Raw genomic sequence first — 18,444 nt, forward strand, 5'->3', positions numbered from 1 at the left:
ACTTCCTGTACTGCCTTTCAAAATAAAGCACTAAAAAACTTCAGCGGTTATAAAAACAAAAGAATAGAGCAAATCTAAATGTAAATAAAGACACTCTATGATAAATTAAATAAATAAAGCTTATAGACCAAAGAAAACCTCCACCTTTTGCTGCTTCAAAGTAGGTAAAGAGACCAAAACGTGTTGGAAAAGAGAAAATTAAACATTTTGACTGATCAAACCTCAAAGATCTTTTTATTTAAAGCCTTTGCATCAGTAAACATCAATAGCAGTTGTTTTCTTATTTTCATATGTTGTTATTTCCTTCATCATTCATGAATTTTAAACCTGCACATGTTCTTTAATCGCCTTTAGTTGATGAGTTTCATCCTAGGCGTGTCTAAAAATGTTAACATCCATGAGAATAAAATCCCAGCGGTATGGATTACATCAAAGAATAATCCATATTCATGTGGTCTATGAGTTTAAATGCTAAAAATCCAGCTCAGACCACCAAAAAGACCCCCCCCCCCTCACATTTTATGATGCAACAATCCTCCACTATCAATAACAGCGGGTCACATTCTTTACGTCCTGTTAGAACAGGTGAAGGTGGAACACGGAAACCTAGATAATTCCTGATTGACGGGTTTTAGCTCCCAGCAGTGACAGATCAACCAAACCCCCCCCCAGTCTGCAGATGAAACCAGAACAGAAGCTCAGTGAAGTTCCACCTCTCACCAGTAGGTGGCAGTAGATCCTTTGCTTCAGCCTCATCTGTACGTTCACGTTCTCCTGCTTAGTTCTGACCTGCTGATGTTCCGGGATCTAGAACCACTTCTAGCTGATTTCACTGTCGATGGATTTATTTCTGGTGGTTTTTAGTCAATGTTTCTGTCATGTTGTTGTTGTTTGAGGTAGATGTTGACATGTTCCAGGTCATCGGGTCACTTTTGGTCAGGCATGAGTCTCAGTGCTGAATATAAGGACCTTCGGGTCAGATTTGTTGTTGGCAAACTTCAGAGTCTTATTGTGAAAAATGTGAGAAAACTTTTGAGTTCCAGCAGGAAATTGGGAATTCTTTGGTTCAATAATAAATTAACGGGAATCTTTCATTTTACAGTTAGCTTAACGTGTTTAAATTCCATTTGACAAAGGCCCATACATGTTTAGAAATGGAGGGGGGGTTAACCCTTGTGCTATCCTAGTCACTTTAACATGGGAGTGGGGTCATCTAGACCCACTAGACAGTGGGGTCATCTAGACCCACTAGACAGTGCTCTGAACCTTTTTTCTTCAATGATTTGTGATCTTCACTGGTGTCCATGGATTACATGAAATCTTTCCACCTTTATCCACCTTTATCATGGTAGGGAGAACACCTCAATGGAAGGGGGGGGGGGGGTTATAGGACAGCACAAGGGTTGAATGTGGAACCACACTTGAAGATTTGTTCTAAAGAAATGAAGGTGTAGGGTCGGTTTTTCACAATAAAAGCACTGACAGAGATGCTTAGAATGGATCTCCGTCCCAAAGGGATGCAGAACTTAACAAAGAGTTGAATGACAAAAACACAAAATGTTGCTTTATTAGCAGAAAACTAAAGTCAGGTATGAAACAAGTTGGACTGAAACAGGACAAATCTGTGAGTTTGCATCCATGAAAGTCTTTAGACGGCTGGAGGGGGTCTAAACGAAGCTTGTTTGTAGTCATTCTAGCTTCAAAGAAGGACCCTGAGACCTGAGACACACATGTGGTTCCAGGATCCAGTCTGAGACAAACCTGTGGTTCCAGGATCCAGAGTTCCAGCCAGAAGGCCGCTCTTTGCTACCTGAAGGGCGCCCCGCCCTGGTGAGTCCTCTTGTGAGACAACAAATGACAACTTCGTCTGAACCTTTTGCCGCACGTCTCACAGGAGTACGGTCGCTCGCCCGCGTGCGTCCCGGCGCGGCACGACACGTCCCTGCTGCAGCGGAACCGTATGCTGCAGGTTTGGCAGGTGTGCGGCTTTTGGCCGGTGTGAACTCTGCGGCAGTGGTCCAAGTCCCGGTTCTGACATGAAGTCTTCCTGCAGGTATCGCAGGAGTGCGGACTCATATCCAGGTGCATCCTCATGTGGGACAACAAATCCTTCCTCCAACGAAAGCCTTTTGCACAGGTGTCACAGGACTGAGGCCGCCCCTCTGTGGGGCTGGTCCCCTGTCCGCTCTGGTCACGGGACGCGCAGGAGTCCTGGCGGGTGTGAACCCTCATGTGCTTCTTCAGGTGGTAACTCTGGCCAAAGGTTTTCTGGCAGAAGCGGCAGGCGTGAGGCCTCTCCCCCGTGTGCGACCGGGCGTGGCGCAGCAGGCCGTACCGCTGGCTGAACCCCTTTCCACAGGCGTCACAGGAAAAGGGCTTCTCGCCCGTGTGGATCCTGCTATGGATCAACAAGCTGCTCTTCTGGTTGAAGCTCTTTCCACAGGCGTCACAGGTAAAGGGCCTCTCACCTGTGTGGATCCTCACGTGTGCTGTCAGAGAGCTGTGTTGGGTGAAACTCTTCCCACATTCTTTGCACCAGTGCGGCTTCCGGGCAGGTCTTCTACCAGAGGCTCTTTGGTTGGTGTGGTCGCTGACACCTGTGTCCGTAGAACGGGCGTCTGACAGGATCCGCCTCCTGTTAGGGGGTGGATCCTCAGGCTGATCCTGGCTAACGTCTGGAAGCAGAGGTCCAGGGGCTGGTTTGGCGTTACCAAAGGGATCTACCTCACAGGATTGAGGGGGCTGTGGGAAATCTGAAACAAAAGAACAGAAACGACCGATTGATAGAACCTGAAGTACTACCGTTACTGCTTTATCCTCCTGGACTTTAGATCAATTCCTTTCAGAAAGACAAAGACGGACTGGAGGTCAGAACTACTTCAACCACTACTCATCAGTAGTCATAATACTTATCAGTAGTCATAGTACTCATCAGAAGTCATAGTACTCATCCATAGTCATAATACTCATCCGTAGTCATAATACTCATCAGAAGTCATAGTACTCATTGGATTTTTCATCTTCTCAGTGAGGAGTACTATCATTTAAAATCATTAATAGAACCTGGGAAGGAGGGCTTGGAACCTCTCCACTTGCAACAGTGGTATTTTCCTAAATGTAAGGTGACATTAATGACATTTGAGAAAGAATCATCAATATTTTCCATAAACAGAAGGACATCAGAAATACCAAAAGGGGGAATGTTCAGTTTTAAATGAATCCAATTCCTGATGTGAGTCCAGAACTCCCTAAAGAACAAATGTTCCAGCGTTTCCACATTGGAGTAACACAAAGTACAAGATTCCACATCAAATTTAAATCTGCTTTGAAGAAAATCAGAGACAGGATAATATTCATTTATTATTTTGAAATGAGTTTCTGTTATTTTGGGCAGAAATGGCCATTTAATGCTTGAACTGTTGGAATAAGAGAATGAAGTAAAAGAGGCTCCATTATGGACATGGTAAATTCTTTCTTTTAAACTGTTTTTCAACAGATTATTTACTTTGAGATCTCAGAATTTACATCATTTATCTGTAATTTGGTAATGAGATCATTGTTCTATGAGTGAAAACAGCGTTCTTTATTAAATGAATCAGAGCAGCAGGAAATGCTCGACTGACTTTTATAAACTCTCTAAGGCTGCAGGTTTGATGGTATTTATCTATGAAAGAAGAAAAAGTCAATAAATTACAGTTAAATCTAGAATGTTCCTGTCAAACCAATCCTGTTTGAATAGAGATTTCTACCAACTAATACTGTTCTGTTATTCCATAATGTTGATCCATGAGGTAAAATTGGGATTAAATATCATTTTCCAAAACTGAAGAACCTGTTTATGGAAGTTGGACAAAATGAATGGAATGACTTCAAAAGGAAGTCTATGCCTCCTAAATGTTTAAAGATGGATGTTGGAATATGAAACCACATGGAGTTATTATCAACCAGAAGAGCTTTAAAACTGAATTCTGAAAGTACCGACCATAGCGTCTAAATCCAGAGCATTGATGCCACCGTCATCATAACCTTTGACCAGTTGGGAACGTTTGATAGAATGTGTTCTGTTTTTCCAAATGAACTGAACAATAATAGAGTTAACTCTCTTAATGTCTGGAGGGGATATTAGGGATAAATAATCTTAGAGACGCCTTCTGCTTTGGTTCACAGATTTCTCCCAAAGATAGTTAAATCTCTTGTCAACCAGCGACTCAAACTTTTCTTTATATCAAACAATCGGTTTGTAATGTTGACTTCTTCCCTCCTTATTGTGTTTTTAGACAATAACACACCCAGATATTTCACTTCCTGAACAACCCTAATGGCTTCAATAGTTTGCTGCTGACACGAGTGAATGGGGAGAATTTGACAGTTTGAATCCTGATGGAAAATAACTGAATCCTGCTTAGAGCTTTAACAACCTCTGCATCGTTTTTTAGAAGTAAAGCAGTATCGTCTGCAAACTGACTCATTTTGTGTTGCTTTTCAAAAATAGAAATACCTTGAATATCATGACTGTGTTTAATGAGGATGGTTAATAACTGAGTAGCTAATATAAACAGTTTGGGGGAGACGGGGCGACCGTGTCAGATTCCCCTTTTAATGACAAATCGGGGAGTAATTCCTGGATTTAAGGAAACTGAACTATAAATATCATTATACAACATTTTAATAATATTACATAATTTATCACCAAATCCCAAAAATGTCAAAGGAATGCTCCAATGTGTCAGATGCTTTATAAAAATCTAGAAATAATATCAGACTATGGGGGTCAACAACAAATCTACCACCAACCTGATGTGATTCTGGATATTTCTTCCAGTAATAAATGCTGACTTCAATGCTAGTGAATAAACTTCCACCTTCAGAATGATAGGACTTGTATAAATTGGAGTAAAATGTGTGTATTTCTTTGTTAATCTCCCTTTGGTCTTCATAAACAAAATTATTCACTGATAGTTTGTTCATTTGCTTTTTTAATTGCCTTTGCTTTTCAAGATTAAAAAAATATGAGGTATTTTTTTCTCCCTCTTCAATCCAGCAGATCAGGATCTAACAAATCCACCTTTAGCCTTTTCAATATACAAAATGTCTAACTCACTTTGTAATTTATTTATTTCTAATAATTCCTCAGTCGACAAATCCATCTTTTTACATAAGTCATTAATATTTCTTAAAACATTTTGTTGTTTTAGACGTTTTAATCTTAAGGCACTTTTACTAACTTCAATTACAAGACTTCTAATTCTAAACTTAAACTGTTCCCATTCACTCACAGGTGACATGTCCAAAGCATCAACTTCTGTTATTAGTGTCTAACCTTGTTGCAGAAACAGGAATTGTTGAATTTCCACATTTGAATTAAATCAGTTACTGACCGATTCCATTGAAGGGATCAAGAACAACCAGTGGTCTGTTAAGGTGAAGCAGAAATGGAACATTGATCAATATTCTATAAATCTGATGGGATCCACCCCGGTCCACTGGGCAGCAGTGTTTTAGCTGCCAACATCAGAGACTCTGTCCAGACATCACCGGCCCCCATCATGCCCCCATCATGCCCCCACCAGCCCAGACCTCCTCCTCATCCGTGCAGACATCAGTCTGTGGAAGTGACTGACTGGATGTGGTATCACCCCCCCCATCATTCCCCAACAAACAACTGCTTCAATCGACAGTGCTTCCTTGCCACGACCTGCTGCCCCCCCAGTCTATCCCATTAAGACCATTATTACAGACAGGTCTTCCATGGGGGGCGTGCTGGGAGAAAAGCAAACACTAACTGGCTTCATTCACTAAAGGAAGCACCAAAACCTGAGGAAGTAGCTTCAACAACCACTCCCCCCCCCCTCTTTTAACATGGCACTTTTTAACGTTCGATCGTTGTCCAACAAAACATTTACCATAAATGATTTTATCCATGATTATAATATTGATGGACTCTTTTTAACTGAAACATGGCTGAGCACGGATGCATCTACTGTTCTCACAGAGGCCTCTCCACCCAATTTTAGCTTTGTTTTTTCAACCAGGGAGGGCAAAAAGGGTGGGGGTACTGCATCTATAATGTCCAACTCCTTTGCAGTAAAGCAGATTGCATTAGATGAGAACCCCAGCTTTGAACATCATGCCTTTGTTTTTAACAGCCCTCCAGTTTTCTGCATCACAGTATACAGACCACCCAAACCAAGCTCTGTTTTTATTGAGGACTTTTCTGAGTTTCTAGCATCTGTCCACACTTCCTTTAACATGATTTTAATCACAGGTGATTTTAACCTGCATACAGACGGGAAATTGGACTATTGCACCACTCAGTTCTTGGACTTGCTCTCCTCTCTTGATTTGAAACAACATGTCATGCAGCGACTCACCACAGGGGGCGCACTCTTGACCTCGTCATCAGTCATGGTTTACCTACCAGTGTGTCCACTGTTGTGGATCTGGCTGTATCTGACCATTACTGTGTGCTTCTTAACATCACTGGTTTTAGAAAGCAGGAGACCTCTGTGAGAACGGTAAAGAAATGCTACTTGACTCCTGAGGTGGTCGAAAAGTTTATTACATCTGTTCGCTCCTACTCTCCACCTGTCTTACCAGCCCCCTGTGATCTACTTGTTGAAAATTTTAACAGTAAATTAAAATCCAGTCTTGCTCCTCTAAAATCTAAAAAGATAAGCATCAAAGCCACGCCTCCTTGGAGAACTGAGGAAATTAAACAATTGAAGAGACGTTGCAGATCTGCCGAACGACTTTGGAGAAAACACAAACTTGAAATAAACTATCAATTATACCAGAACCAACTAAAACTATATAATCAAACCGTAAAACAGACCAGAAATTCATATTTTGCGAACATCATTTCTGTAAATAAAAATAACCCCAGAGTCCTCTTCACCACAATTGAGTCTTTAATCAACTCAGATCTGAGCAAAAACCCAATGCCAGCCTCCGCCTCATTGTGTGAGGACTTTGCAGACCACTTCAGGAGCAAGATTGATTCTGTCAGATCTAACATCATAAAAGGACAGAAAAGCCTTTTTATTGGCAATGATGGCTTGATGTTACCTGAGGAAGCACTGGACAGTTTTGACCTGGTTGAAGCTGCAACACTTGGTCGAGTTTTCTCCCAAGTTAATCCAACAACTTGTTTTTTAGACCCCATCCCTACATCACTTTTTAAAGTAAGAAAAACTTGTTTTTATTCAGCTGAATGAGTTTCTCTTACAAAACAACATTTTTGAGATAAACCAGTCTGGCTTTAGGACGAACCACAGCACAGAGACAGCCTTGTTAAAAATTGTTAATGATCTCAGGTGTGCCTTGGATTCAGGTCAGATCTCAGTTCTAGTTCTACTAGATCTAAGTGCAGCTTTTGATACTGTTGATCACCTGATCCTTGTAAACAGACTAAAAAGTCTTGGCCTTTCAGGGACTGTTCTCAAGTGGTTCGATTCTTATCTCATGGAGAGAAACTTTATGGTAAGCATGGACACACACTTTTCTAGGGTCCATGAAATTAATTGTGGTGTGCCTCAAGGTTCCATCCTTGGCCCCTTGCTTTTTAACATTTACATGCTTCCTCTGGGGAATGTCATCAGGAGCCACAACATCAGTTTTCATAGCTATGCTGATGATACCCAGCTGTACATAGTCAAGGAATTTTATATTTTTGTGGTCCTTATTTCTCCTAGGCTTTTATCTTATCTTTATTTCATTGAAGGTTTTCTTTCAGGTTTACTGTGTGAGGTTCCTTTGAATTTCAAAGGGACTTCCTGGAAATTGCATATGTAAAGAGGTTTTGATGCTGCAGTTCCGAACTCAACCCCCATCAGGGGAAAAGAAAGGGATTCTTTGATCTTCTGAGGCCATTTGGTTGTAGGTCTGACATGGGCCATAAATTAACTATCTCTGGGACTGTAGCTATGGGAACCGCTTCAGACATCTGCTCACGTGTGGGGAAGAAAGGTTTATTATCTACTGGCTGATAGGAAGTTCTGGTCCCCTGTGGGGGACCACCTGGGGAGCCATTTGGTTGCGGGACCATGTCAGTCTGTGAGGAGACCACCTGGACAGCAGACGCGGGAAACAGATGCTGACTCCAAGTATGGACTAAGGAAGTAGGCAGGCTCCCTGCCGGCCTATCCGAGCGGCCAGAGGCGGAGATACAGCAGCCATCTTGGTTCCGGAGGAGGAGACTCTGACCACCTGTTTGAAAGTCTGCACTAAAGAAACTTTCTTTTGTTCTCAACAGGCTTGCACGTTAAGCCGTTGGTAATTTTGGCGCTGTGTAAGATCTGAAACTTTGAGAACCCAGATGATCTGTTTTATTTTGTTTTACTCTGTTTTTAGAAATATTGTTAGGGAATAAATTTGTTAAACTTAATTTCTTCTTCTCGACTTTTTTGAACATGCAACAAGGAAAGTAATCTCAAAGCGACGGATTATTTCCTACAATAGCTATGTCTCCTGATGACACAAGACCAATAGAAGCACTTTTTAACTGTATTTTAGATGTCAAATTATGGATGGCAAATAATTTTCTGCAGCTCAACCAGGAGAAAACTGAAATTTTAGTTATCGGTCCTGAAGCCAAGAGAGAGAAACAGTTTCTGAAGCTGCAGCAACTTTAAGTCATTCAGAAACAGTCAGAAACCTGGGTGTTATCTTTGACTCTAAGCTAACTTTTATCCCACAAATTAAACAGGTGGTTAAAACTGGTTTTTATCATCTCAGAAATTTGGCTAGGCTCCGCCCACTACTCTCTCTTGCTAATATAGAGATGCTAATGCATGCTTTCATCATGAGTAAAGTTGATTACTGTAACGCCCTGCTTGCTGGTCTTCCAAAAACTAACATTAGGAACCTTCAGCTTCTCCAGAACTCTGCTGCACGAGTTCTCACAAAGACCAGGAGGCGGGCTCACATCACCCCAATTTTAAAATCCCTGCATTGGCTCCCCATATGCTTCAGGATTGAGTTTAAGATACTTTTAACAGTTTCTAAATGTCTTAACGGTCTTGCGCCTTCTGATTTATCAGATCTTTTAGTAAGATATGAACCCTCGCGGACCCTGAGATCCTCTGGCTCTGGTCTGTTAACCATTCCGACTGTAAAAACTAAAACCTATGGAGAAGCTGCGTTTCAGCACTATGGCCCCCGTTTATGGAACAGTCTCCAGGTGGAACTGAGAGGCGCAGAGAGCATTAATGCTTTTAAGAAAAGGCTCAAGACCCATCTCTTTAACCTGGCTTTTAGCTAATGCTTTACTGCTTTTATATATTTATTCAGTTACTTATTTATATGTACTTTTTATTTTATTTATTTATTTATCCATTTTATCTTGTTTTATGAATTTGAACTAGATTTTTAACGTGTTATTTTAATTTACCTTATTTGAATGTTTTATTGTTTTTATCAATATTTTTACTTTTTTATTCTAATTTTTTATTCATTTTTATTTCCGGTGCTTCCTCAGCTGGAACCCCTCCCTCTGGGTCGGCTGCTGTTCAGCCACTGCGGCTCTGGATGGGGACCTGCATCACTGCTTAGCTGTGGTGGAGCGGTCCCCCCCTGTGATGCTGCATTTGGCTGGGGGAGGTTCCAATTACCAGCGTTTCCAGCATCCTGTTTTTGTGCTCAGCCTATCTCTTATTGTCCTTTGCCATCACTTAGGGGGTGGGAGGTGTGAAAGGAGTGGGGGGCTAGGTACGGGGAGGGGGGCCCTATTTATTTATCTATTTATTTATTTTTTTAGTCGTCATGCTTGTTTTTATATTTTGTTGTGTTTTAATGTAAAGCACTTTGTGTTATATTTTTATATGAGAAGTGCTTTATAAATAAAGTTTGATTTGATTTGAATATATTTGACTAATGATGTAGCGGTCATGCTCAGCCACCGCTTCCCTTAGCCGCTTGTTGTCTCCTGAAGTACAGCCACTCAGATGTTCTAGAACTCCTTTATTCCTTTATAGCTTTGCATGTCGACCTCCTCCGTCAGGGCGGCGCGGCTTCCATGATTCTTTCAAACATGCTTTCATCCTGAAAGTTCTGCTCCCTTTCTGTTGCTTTTTAGGATGAGGAGCTTGACTGCCTTTTCTTTGGACCCGTCTCCATCCCCTGCAGCGACTTCAACAGCTTCAACAGCTCATGTCGTGAATCTGGGACTGGGAATAATAGTCGTGCTCGTCCTATTGCATTCCGGTTAGCTTACTTTAGATGGTCAAAAGGAAGAAAAAAGGACTTTACAGTAGTCTGAGACTCCTCCCACAAACTTTAAATAGAAAAAGCTTGCAGTGTTCTTGGTTGTAGAAGGCAAAAAAACTCACAAACAAGGACAGAAAAACACTTTTACACCGGAGCCCACAAACTACGTTGGCTCATTCCGCCATCTTGCCTCCCTCTAACATCCTGGTATTCTGGGATGTTCTGATTGGCTGGACAGTCCTGAACCAGGTCATCAGGCATGAGTAGGACTTGGACATGTGGGAATCACCAGTTCCCCACCCCAGAGATCTGGTCCATCGTGTCTGAGGATCCCAGGAACCTTCACTGAGAACCTTCTAGACGTGTCTTTTAGACCAAGTGACTCATGGGTCAACTATGGTTTGGAGAACTTTCTTTGTGGCCAAGTATGAAAGTGAATCATCGGTGTGACCTCTGACCTCTGACAGGACCTCTTAAGTTCGCGGTCTCTGATGGACGGGTACCACGTTGACCCGAGACTCAAAGGCTCCGCCTGAGCTTTGACCTACAAATACCCGTTCATGGAGGAGAAGCTTGAACATTTATCCAAGTCCAGGTTGGTCCAGATCCATCCCTGATGATCCTCTCCTCTGAAGCCAAACGTGGCTCAGAACAAAAGTCCTTCAGGATCTTCAGAGGATGCTGCTCAGACTCCGCCTCCAGGGACAAACTGAGATATGGGCCACCATCCTGTGAGGGTCCCTGGAGACCCGTCAGTGGGGGCTCTGGTTTGCAGACGGAGAACTGAGCGGTTCTGCTGCACATCAACCCAAAACATGGCATTTCTCACATTCTAGAGCCGAGTCTGGATCAGAACCGTCTTCTGGAACCATCTGAGAATGAGGCAGACAAAGGGACCATTGTTCTCTGGAAGCTCTTCCAGAGAAACCTAGAACATCCAGAGCGTGTCACCGTTCTGCAACGGCAGCATCTGTGTGTTCTGACCAAGGAACCTCATGTGGGAACAAGAACCACTGAGCCTCCAACCCGTGATGTACGCAGAACTCTGGAGAACACGGGACAAGAACCACGGAGCATCCAACCCGTGATGTACGCAGAACTCTGGAGAACACGGGACAAGAACCACTGAGCCTCCAACCCGTGATGTACGCAGAACTCTGGAGAACACGGGACAAGAACCACGGAGCATCCAACCCGTGATGTACGCAGAACTCTGGAGAAAACGGGACAAGAACCACTGAGCATCCAACCCGTTATGTACGCAGAACTCTGGAGAACACGGGACAAGAACCACTGAGCATCCAACCCGTGATGTACGCAGAACTCTGGAGAACACGGGACAAGAACCACGGAGCATCCAACCCGTGATGTACGCAGAACTCTGGAGAACACGGGACAAGAACCACGGAGCATCCAACCCGTGATGTACGCAGAACTCTGGAGAAAACGGGACAAGAACCACTGAGCATCCAACCCGTGATGTACGCAGAACTCTGGAGAACACGGGACAAAAACCACTGAGCATCCAACCCGTTATGTACGCAGAACTCTGGAGAACACGGGACAAGAACCACTGAGCATCCAACCCGTGATGTACGCAGAACTCTGGAGAACACGGGACAAGAACCACTGAGCCTCCAACCCGTGATGTACGCAGAACTCTGGAGAACACGGGACAAGAACCACTGAGCCTCCAACCCGTGATGTACGCAGAACTCTGGAGAACACGGGACAAGAACCACTGAGCATCCAACCCGTGATGTACGCAGAACTCTGGAGAACACGGGACAAGAACCACTGAGCCTCCAACCCGTGATGTACGCAGAACTCTGGAGAACACGGGACAAGAACCACTGAGCATCCAACCCGTTATGTACGCAGAACTCTGGAGAACACGGGACAAGAACCACTGAGCATCCAACCCGTGATGTACGCAGAACTCTGGAGAACACGGGACAAGAACCACGGAGCCTCCAACCCGTGATGTACGCAGAACTCTGGAGAACACGGGACAAGAACCACTGAGCCTCCAACCCGTGATGTACGCAGAACTCTGGAGAACACGGGACAAGAACCACGGAGCCTCCAACCCGTGATGTACGCAGAACTCTGGAGAACACGGGACAAGAACCACTGAGCCTCCAACCCGTGATGTACGCAGAACTCTGGAGAACACGGGACAAGAACCACGGAGCCTCCAACCCGTGATGTACGCAGAACTCTGGAGAACACGGGACAAGAACCACTGAGCCTCCAACCCGTGATGTACGCAGAACTCTGGAGAACACGGGACAAGAACCACTGAGCATCCAACCCGTGATGTACGCAGAACTCTGGAGAACACGGGACAAGAACCACGGAGCCTCCAACCCGTGATGTACGCAGAACTCTGGAGAACACGGGACAAGAACCACTGAGCATCCAACCCGTGATGTACGCAGAACTCTGGAGAACACGGGACAAGAACCACTGAGCCTCCAACCCGTGATGTACGCAGAACTCTGGAGAACACGGGACAAGAACCACTGAGCATCCAACCCGTGATGTACGCAGAACTCTGGAGAACACGGGACAAGAACCACGGAGCCTCCAACCCGTGATGTACGCAGAACTCTGGAGAACACGGGACAAGAACCACTGAGCCTCCAACCCGTGATGTACGCAGAACTCTGGAGAACACGGGACAAGAACCACTGAGCATCCAACTCGTGATGTACGCAGAACTCTGGAGAACACGGGACAAGAACCACTGAGCCTCCAACCCGTGATGTACGCAGAACTCTGGAGAACACGGGACAAGAACCACGGAGCATCCAACTCGTGATGTACGCAGAACTCTGGAGAACACGGGACAAGAACCACTGAGCCTCCAACCCGTGATGTACGCAGAACTCTGGAGAACACGGGACAAGAACCACGGAGCATCCAACCCGTGATGTACGCAGAACTCTGGAGAACACGGGACAAGAACCACGGAGCATCCAACTCGTGATGTACGCAGAACTCTGGAGAACACGGGACAAGAACCACTGAGCATCCAACCCGTGATGTACGCAGAACTCTGGAGAACACGGGACAAGAACCACTGAGCCTCCAACCCGTGATGTACGCAGAACTCTGGAGAACACGGGACAAGAACCACGGAGCATCCAACTCGTGATGTACGCAGAACTCTGGAGAACACGGGACAAGAACCACTGAGCATCCAACCCGTGATGTACGCAGAACTCTGGAGAACACGGGACAAGAACCACTGAGCCTCCAACCCGTGATGTACGCAGAACTCTGGAGAACACGGGACAAGAACCACTGAGCCTCCAACCCGTGATGTACGCAGAACTCTGGAGAACACGGGACAAGAACCACTGAGCCTCCAACCCGTGATGTACGCAGAACTCTGGAGAACACGGGACAAGAACCACTGAGCATCCAACCCGTGATGTACGCAGAACTCTGGAGAACACGGGACAAGAACCACTGAGCATCCAACCCGTGATGTACGCAGAACTCTGGAGAACACGGGACAAGAACCACGGAGCATCCAACCCGTGATGTACGCAGAACTCTGGAGAACACGGGACAAGAACCACTGAGCATCCAACCCGTGATGTACGCAGAACTCTGGAGAACACGGGACAAGAACCACGGAGCATCCAACCCGTGATGTACGCAGAACTCTGGAGAACACGGGACAAGAACCACTGAGCCTCCAACCCGTGATGTACGCAGAACTCTGGAGAACACGGGAAAAGAACCACTGAGCATCCAACCCGTGATGTACGCAGAACTCTGGAGAACACGGGACAAGAACCACTGAGCCTCCAACCCGTGATGTACGCAGAACTCTGGAGAACACGGGACAAGAACCACTGAGCCTCCAACCCGTGATGTACGCAGAACTCTGGAGAACACGGGACAAGAACCACTGAGCATCCAACCCGTGATGTACGCAGAACTCTGGAGAACACGGGACAAGAACCACTGAGCCTCCAACCCGTGATGTACGCAGAACTCTGGAGAACACGGGACAAGAACCACTGAGCATCCAACCCGTGATGTACGCAGAACTCTGGAGAACACGGGACAAGAACCACGGAGCCTCCAACCCGTGATGTACGCAGAACTCTGGAGAACACGGGACAAGAACCACGGAGCCTCCAACCCGTGATGTACGCAGAACTCTGGAGAACACGGGACAAGAACCACTGAGCCTCCAACCCGTGATGTACGCAGAACTCTGGAGAACACGGGACAAGAACCACTGAGCCTCCAACCCGTGATGTACGCAGAACTCTGGAGAACACGGGACAAGAACCACTGAGCATCCAACCCGTGATGTACGCAGAACTCTGGAGAACACGGGACAAGAACCACTGAGCCTCCAACCCGTGATGTACGCAGAACTCTGGAGAACACGGGACAAGAACCACTGAGCATCCAACCCGTGATGTACGCAGAACTCTGGAGAACACGGGACAAGAACCACTGAGCCTCCAACCCGTGATGTACGCAGAACTCTGGAGAACACGGGACAAGAACCACTGAGCATCCAACCCGTGATGTACGCAGAACTCTGGAGAACACGGGACAAGAACCACTGAGCCTCCAACCCGTGATGTACGCAGAACTCTGGAGAACACGGGACAAGAACCACTGAGCATCCAACCCGTGATGTACGCAGAACTCTGGAGAACACGGGACAAGAACCACTGAGCCTCCAACCCGTGATGTACGCAGAACTCTGGAGAACACGGGACAAGAACCACTGAGCATCCAACTCGTGATGTACGCAGAACTCTGGAGAACACGGGACAAGAACCACTGAGCCTCCAACCCGTGATGTACGCAGAACTCTGGAGAACACGGGACAAGAACCACGGAGCATCCAACCGTGATGTACGCAGAACTCTGGAGAACACGGGACAAGAACCACTGAGCTCCAACCCGTGATGTACGCAGAACTCTGGAGAACACGGGACAAGAACCACGGAGCATCCAACCCGTGATGTACGCAGAACTCTGGAGAACACGGGACAAGAACCACGGAGCATCCAACTCGTGATGTACGCAGAACTCTGGAGAACACGGGACAAGAACCACTGAGCCTCCAACCCGTGATGTACGCAGAACTCTGGAGAACACGGGACAAGAACCACGGAGCATCCAACTCGTGATGTACGCAGAACTCTGGAGAACACGGGACAAGAACCACTGAGCATCCAACCCGTGATGTACGCAGAACTCTGGAGAACACGGGACAAGAACCACTGAGCCTCCAACCCGTGATGTACGCAGAACTCTGGAGAACACGGGACAAAAACCACTGAGCATCCAACCCGTGATGTACGCAGAACTCTGGAGAACACGGGACAAGAACCACTGAGCATCCAACCCGTGATGTACGCAGAACTCTGGAGAACACGGGACAAGAACCACTGAGCCTCCAACCCGTGATGTACGCAGAACTCTGGAGAACACGGGACAAGAACCACTGAGCCTCCAACCCGTGATGTACGCAGAACTCTGGAGAACACGGGACAAGAACCACGGAGCCTCCAACCCGTGATGTACGCAGAACTCTGGAGAACACGGGACAAGAACCACTGAGCATCCAACCCGTGATGTACGCAGAACTCTGGAGAACACGGGACAAGAACCACTGAGCATCCAACCCGTGATGTACGCAGAACTCTGGAGAACACGGGACAAGAACCACGGAGCATCCAACCCGTGATGTACGCAGAACTCTGGAGAACACGGGACAAGAACCACTGAGCATCCAACCCGTGATGTACGCAGAACTCTGGAGAACACGGGACAAGAACCACGGAGCATCCAACCCGTGATGTACGCAGAACTCTGGAGAACACGGGACAAGAACCACTGAGCCTCCAACCCGTGATGTACGCAGAACTCTGGAGAACACGGGACAAGAACCACTGAGCATCCAACCCGTGATGTACGCAGAACTCTGGAGAACACGGGACAAGAACCACTGAGCATCCAACCCGTGATGTACGCAGAACTCTGGAGAACACGGGACAAGAACCACTGAGCCTCCAACCCGTGATGTACGCAGAACTCTGGAGAACACGGGACAAGAACCACGGAGCCTCCAACCCGTGATGTACGCAGAACTCTGGAGAACACGGGACAAGAACCACTGAGCATCCAACTCGTGATGTACGCAGAACTCTGGAGAACACGGGACAAGAACCACTGAGCATCCAACCCGTGATGTACGCAGAACTCTGGAGAACACGGGACAAGAACCACTGAGCATCCAACCCGTGATGTACGCAGAACTCTGGAGAACACGGGACAAGAACCACGGAGCCTCCAACCCGTGATGTACGCAGAACTCTGGAGAACACGGGACAAGAACCACTGAGCCTCCAACCCGTGATGTACGCAGAACTCTGGAGAACACGGGACAAGAACCACTGAGCTCCAACCGTGATGTACGCAGAACCTGAGAACACGGACAAGAACCACTGAGCCTCCAACCCGTGATGTACGCAGAACTCTGGAGAACACGGGACAAGAACCACTGAGCATCCAACCCGTGATGTACGCAGAACTCTGGAGAACACGGGACAAGAACCACTGAGCATCCAACCCGTGATGTACGCAGAACTCTGGAGAACACGGGACAAGAACCACTGAGCATCCAACCCGTGATGTACGCAGAACTCTGGAGAACACGGGACAAGAACCACGGAGCCTCCAACCCGTGATGTACGCAGAACTCTGGAGAACACGGGAACCTCACCAGTGTCACAGGAACCTCCAGGTTCCAGATCTCTGACCCCCCCCCCCATGTTCTACGTTCCACACTTACCTATTCTGTGTAACTTTATGACCAGCTGTCTGTTCAAGTCCAGACCAAGTAGACCCGCCTCCTCTTTCAGCCCGCCACCATCAGGGCCCCCAGGGACCCATGGAGGTTCTGGTTCTTCCTCCTTGATCCAGTTGAGGGTTTTCTCACGTCCAGCATGAGGAGAAGCTCTCTGAAGCCCACCACTGGTCAGGAACTCTAGAAACCAAAGCACAGGTCCAAACCCGACCAACAGAACCTGGAAGTTCTAAACACGTCTACCTTCTGGGGGGTCGCGGGACTCCAGCAGGGGGGGCTCCATCTCTTCTTCTTTAACCTGCAGAACATCTGGTTCTTCTTTAATGGCCGGGATCTCCAGTTCCTCCTTGACGTCCAGGGGTTCCTCCTGGTTCCACAGCAGCGGTTCTGCAGGAGCTTCTTCCTCCTTGAAGACCCGATTGAGGTCCTCTGTGGGAATGAGGGAGAGTGGAGATCAGAGAAGATGGGGGGACGGCCAGAGCGGACCTCCTGGTACGACTTGGTACCGGCAGGTTCCAGGAGCTGATGACGGATCATGAGTGGGAGGTTCTGTTCAGGTCACCAGCTAAACCACTAGAACCACCTGTTTACCAGCCACTAACTACATGAGTTGAACTTCCAGTCGCGCGGGAACCGGAAGTTCTGAGCGTCCAGAACCTCCAAACATCCGTTAATGAGGCAGAGTGGAGCATCACACACGCACGATCTCTGAAGCTCCCGAAGCTGCGGGCTGACGTCATTCACCGGGGGAGGGCGGGGCTCGTACCTGTGGGAGCTCGCGCGGACATGTCGCCGCTCCACAAAGCCTCGGTCCGGACGGGTCCAGAACCAACAGAACCTGACCCGGAACTTTGCAGCGCGGGAAAACACGCAGCTGTTGCTTAGAGACCGACCGGAACCGACAGAACCCGGACCGTGTCCGAACTGCAGCCATCCACACTCAGCACGGACTTCGCCATTTTGAGGGAGTGTCCTAACCAATCACAGGCGGCAGAGCCCCTCCCACCTTCCCATGAGCCTTAGCGAGCAGAAGTTAGAATGAAGAACTAAAACAACAACAGGAAAACAGAGAAGAAGACAGGAAAAGAGGAAGAACAGAGGGATGAAGCGGGAAAACCTCAACGGAGAAAGAAGAAAACAAAGACGAGTTCAAACTCATTTATAGGGCAGAAAAAAACATTTTAAAATAGTTTTTATTATTTAAGGGTTGTTTTTCTACAGAACATTCCAATGTGGTCTTTTTCTACGTTCTTTTTGGGTCACAATGTTCTGGTGGGACGATGTGGGACGGAACCACATCAGGAAGTCTGTTACTGTCACATAATCAAATCAAACTTTATTTATAAAAATACTTTCACAGCACGAAGCGCTTTAACATGTAGAAC

General features: G+C 46.9%; 1 protein-coding gene across 1 annotated transcript; it reads right to left on the reverse strand.

The window, feature by feature from the left end:
- Window positions 1–1,537: 1,537 nt before the first annotated feature.
- Window positions 1,538–18,411, reverse strand: LOC101169340 (zinc finger protein 501). The gene is made up of 4 exons (XM_023963901.1): window positions 17,826–18,411; window positions 17,303–17,488; window positions 17,045–17,239; window positions 1,538–2,753 (listed from the first exon to the last, which is right to left on the reverse strand). The coding sequence occupies exons 1-4, from the start codon at window positions 17,845–17,847 to the stop codon at window positions 1,807–1,809; spliced, it is 1,350 nt and encodes a 449-aa protein (XP_023819669.1). The 5' UTR covers window positions 17,848–18,411; the 3' UTR covers window positions 1,538–1,806.
- Window positions 18,412–18,444: the final 33 nt, after the last annotated feature.

The sequence above is a fragment of the Oryzias latipes genome, chromosome 2 (genome assembly GCF_002234675.1).
Source record: "Oryzias latipes chromosome 2, ASM223467v1".
Taxonomy (NCBI): domain Eukaryota; kingdom Metazoa; phylum Chordata; class Actinopteri; order Beloniformes; family Adrianichthyidae; genus Oryzias; species Oryzias latipes.

Coding starts and splice junctions, on each gene's coding strand:
- LOC101169340 (XM_023963901.1), bottom strand. CDS start 17,847: ATGTCCGCGCGAGCTCCCACAG. Junction 17,489..17,825: donor GTCCGCGCGAGCTCCCACAG/GTACGAGCCCCG, acceptor TCATTCCCACAG/AGGACCTCAATCGGGTCTTC. Junction 2,754..17,044: donor CATAAAGTTACACAGAATAG/GTAAGTGTGGAA, acceptor CTTTTGTTTCAG/ATTTCCCACAGCCCCCTCAA.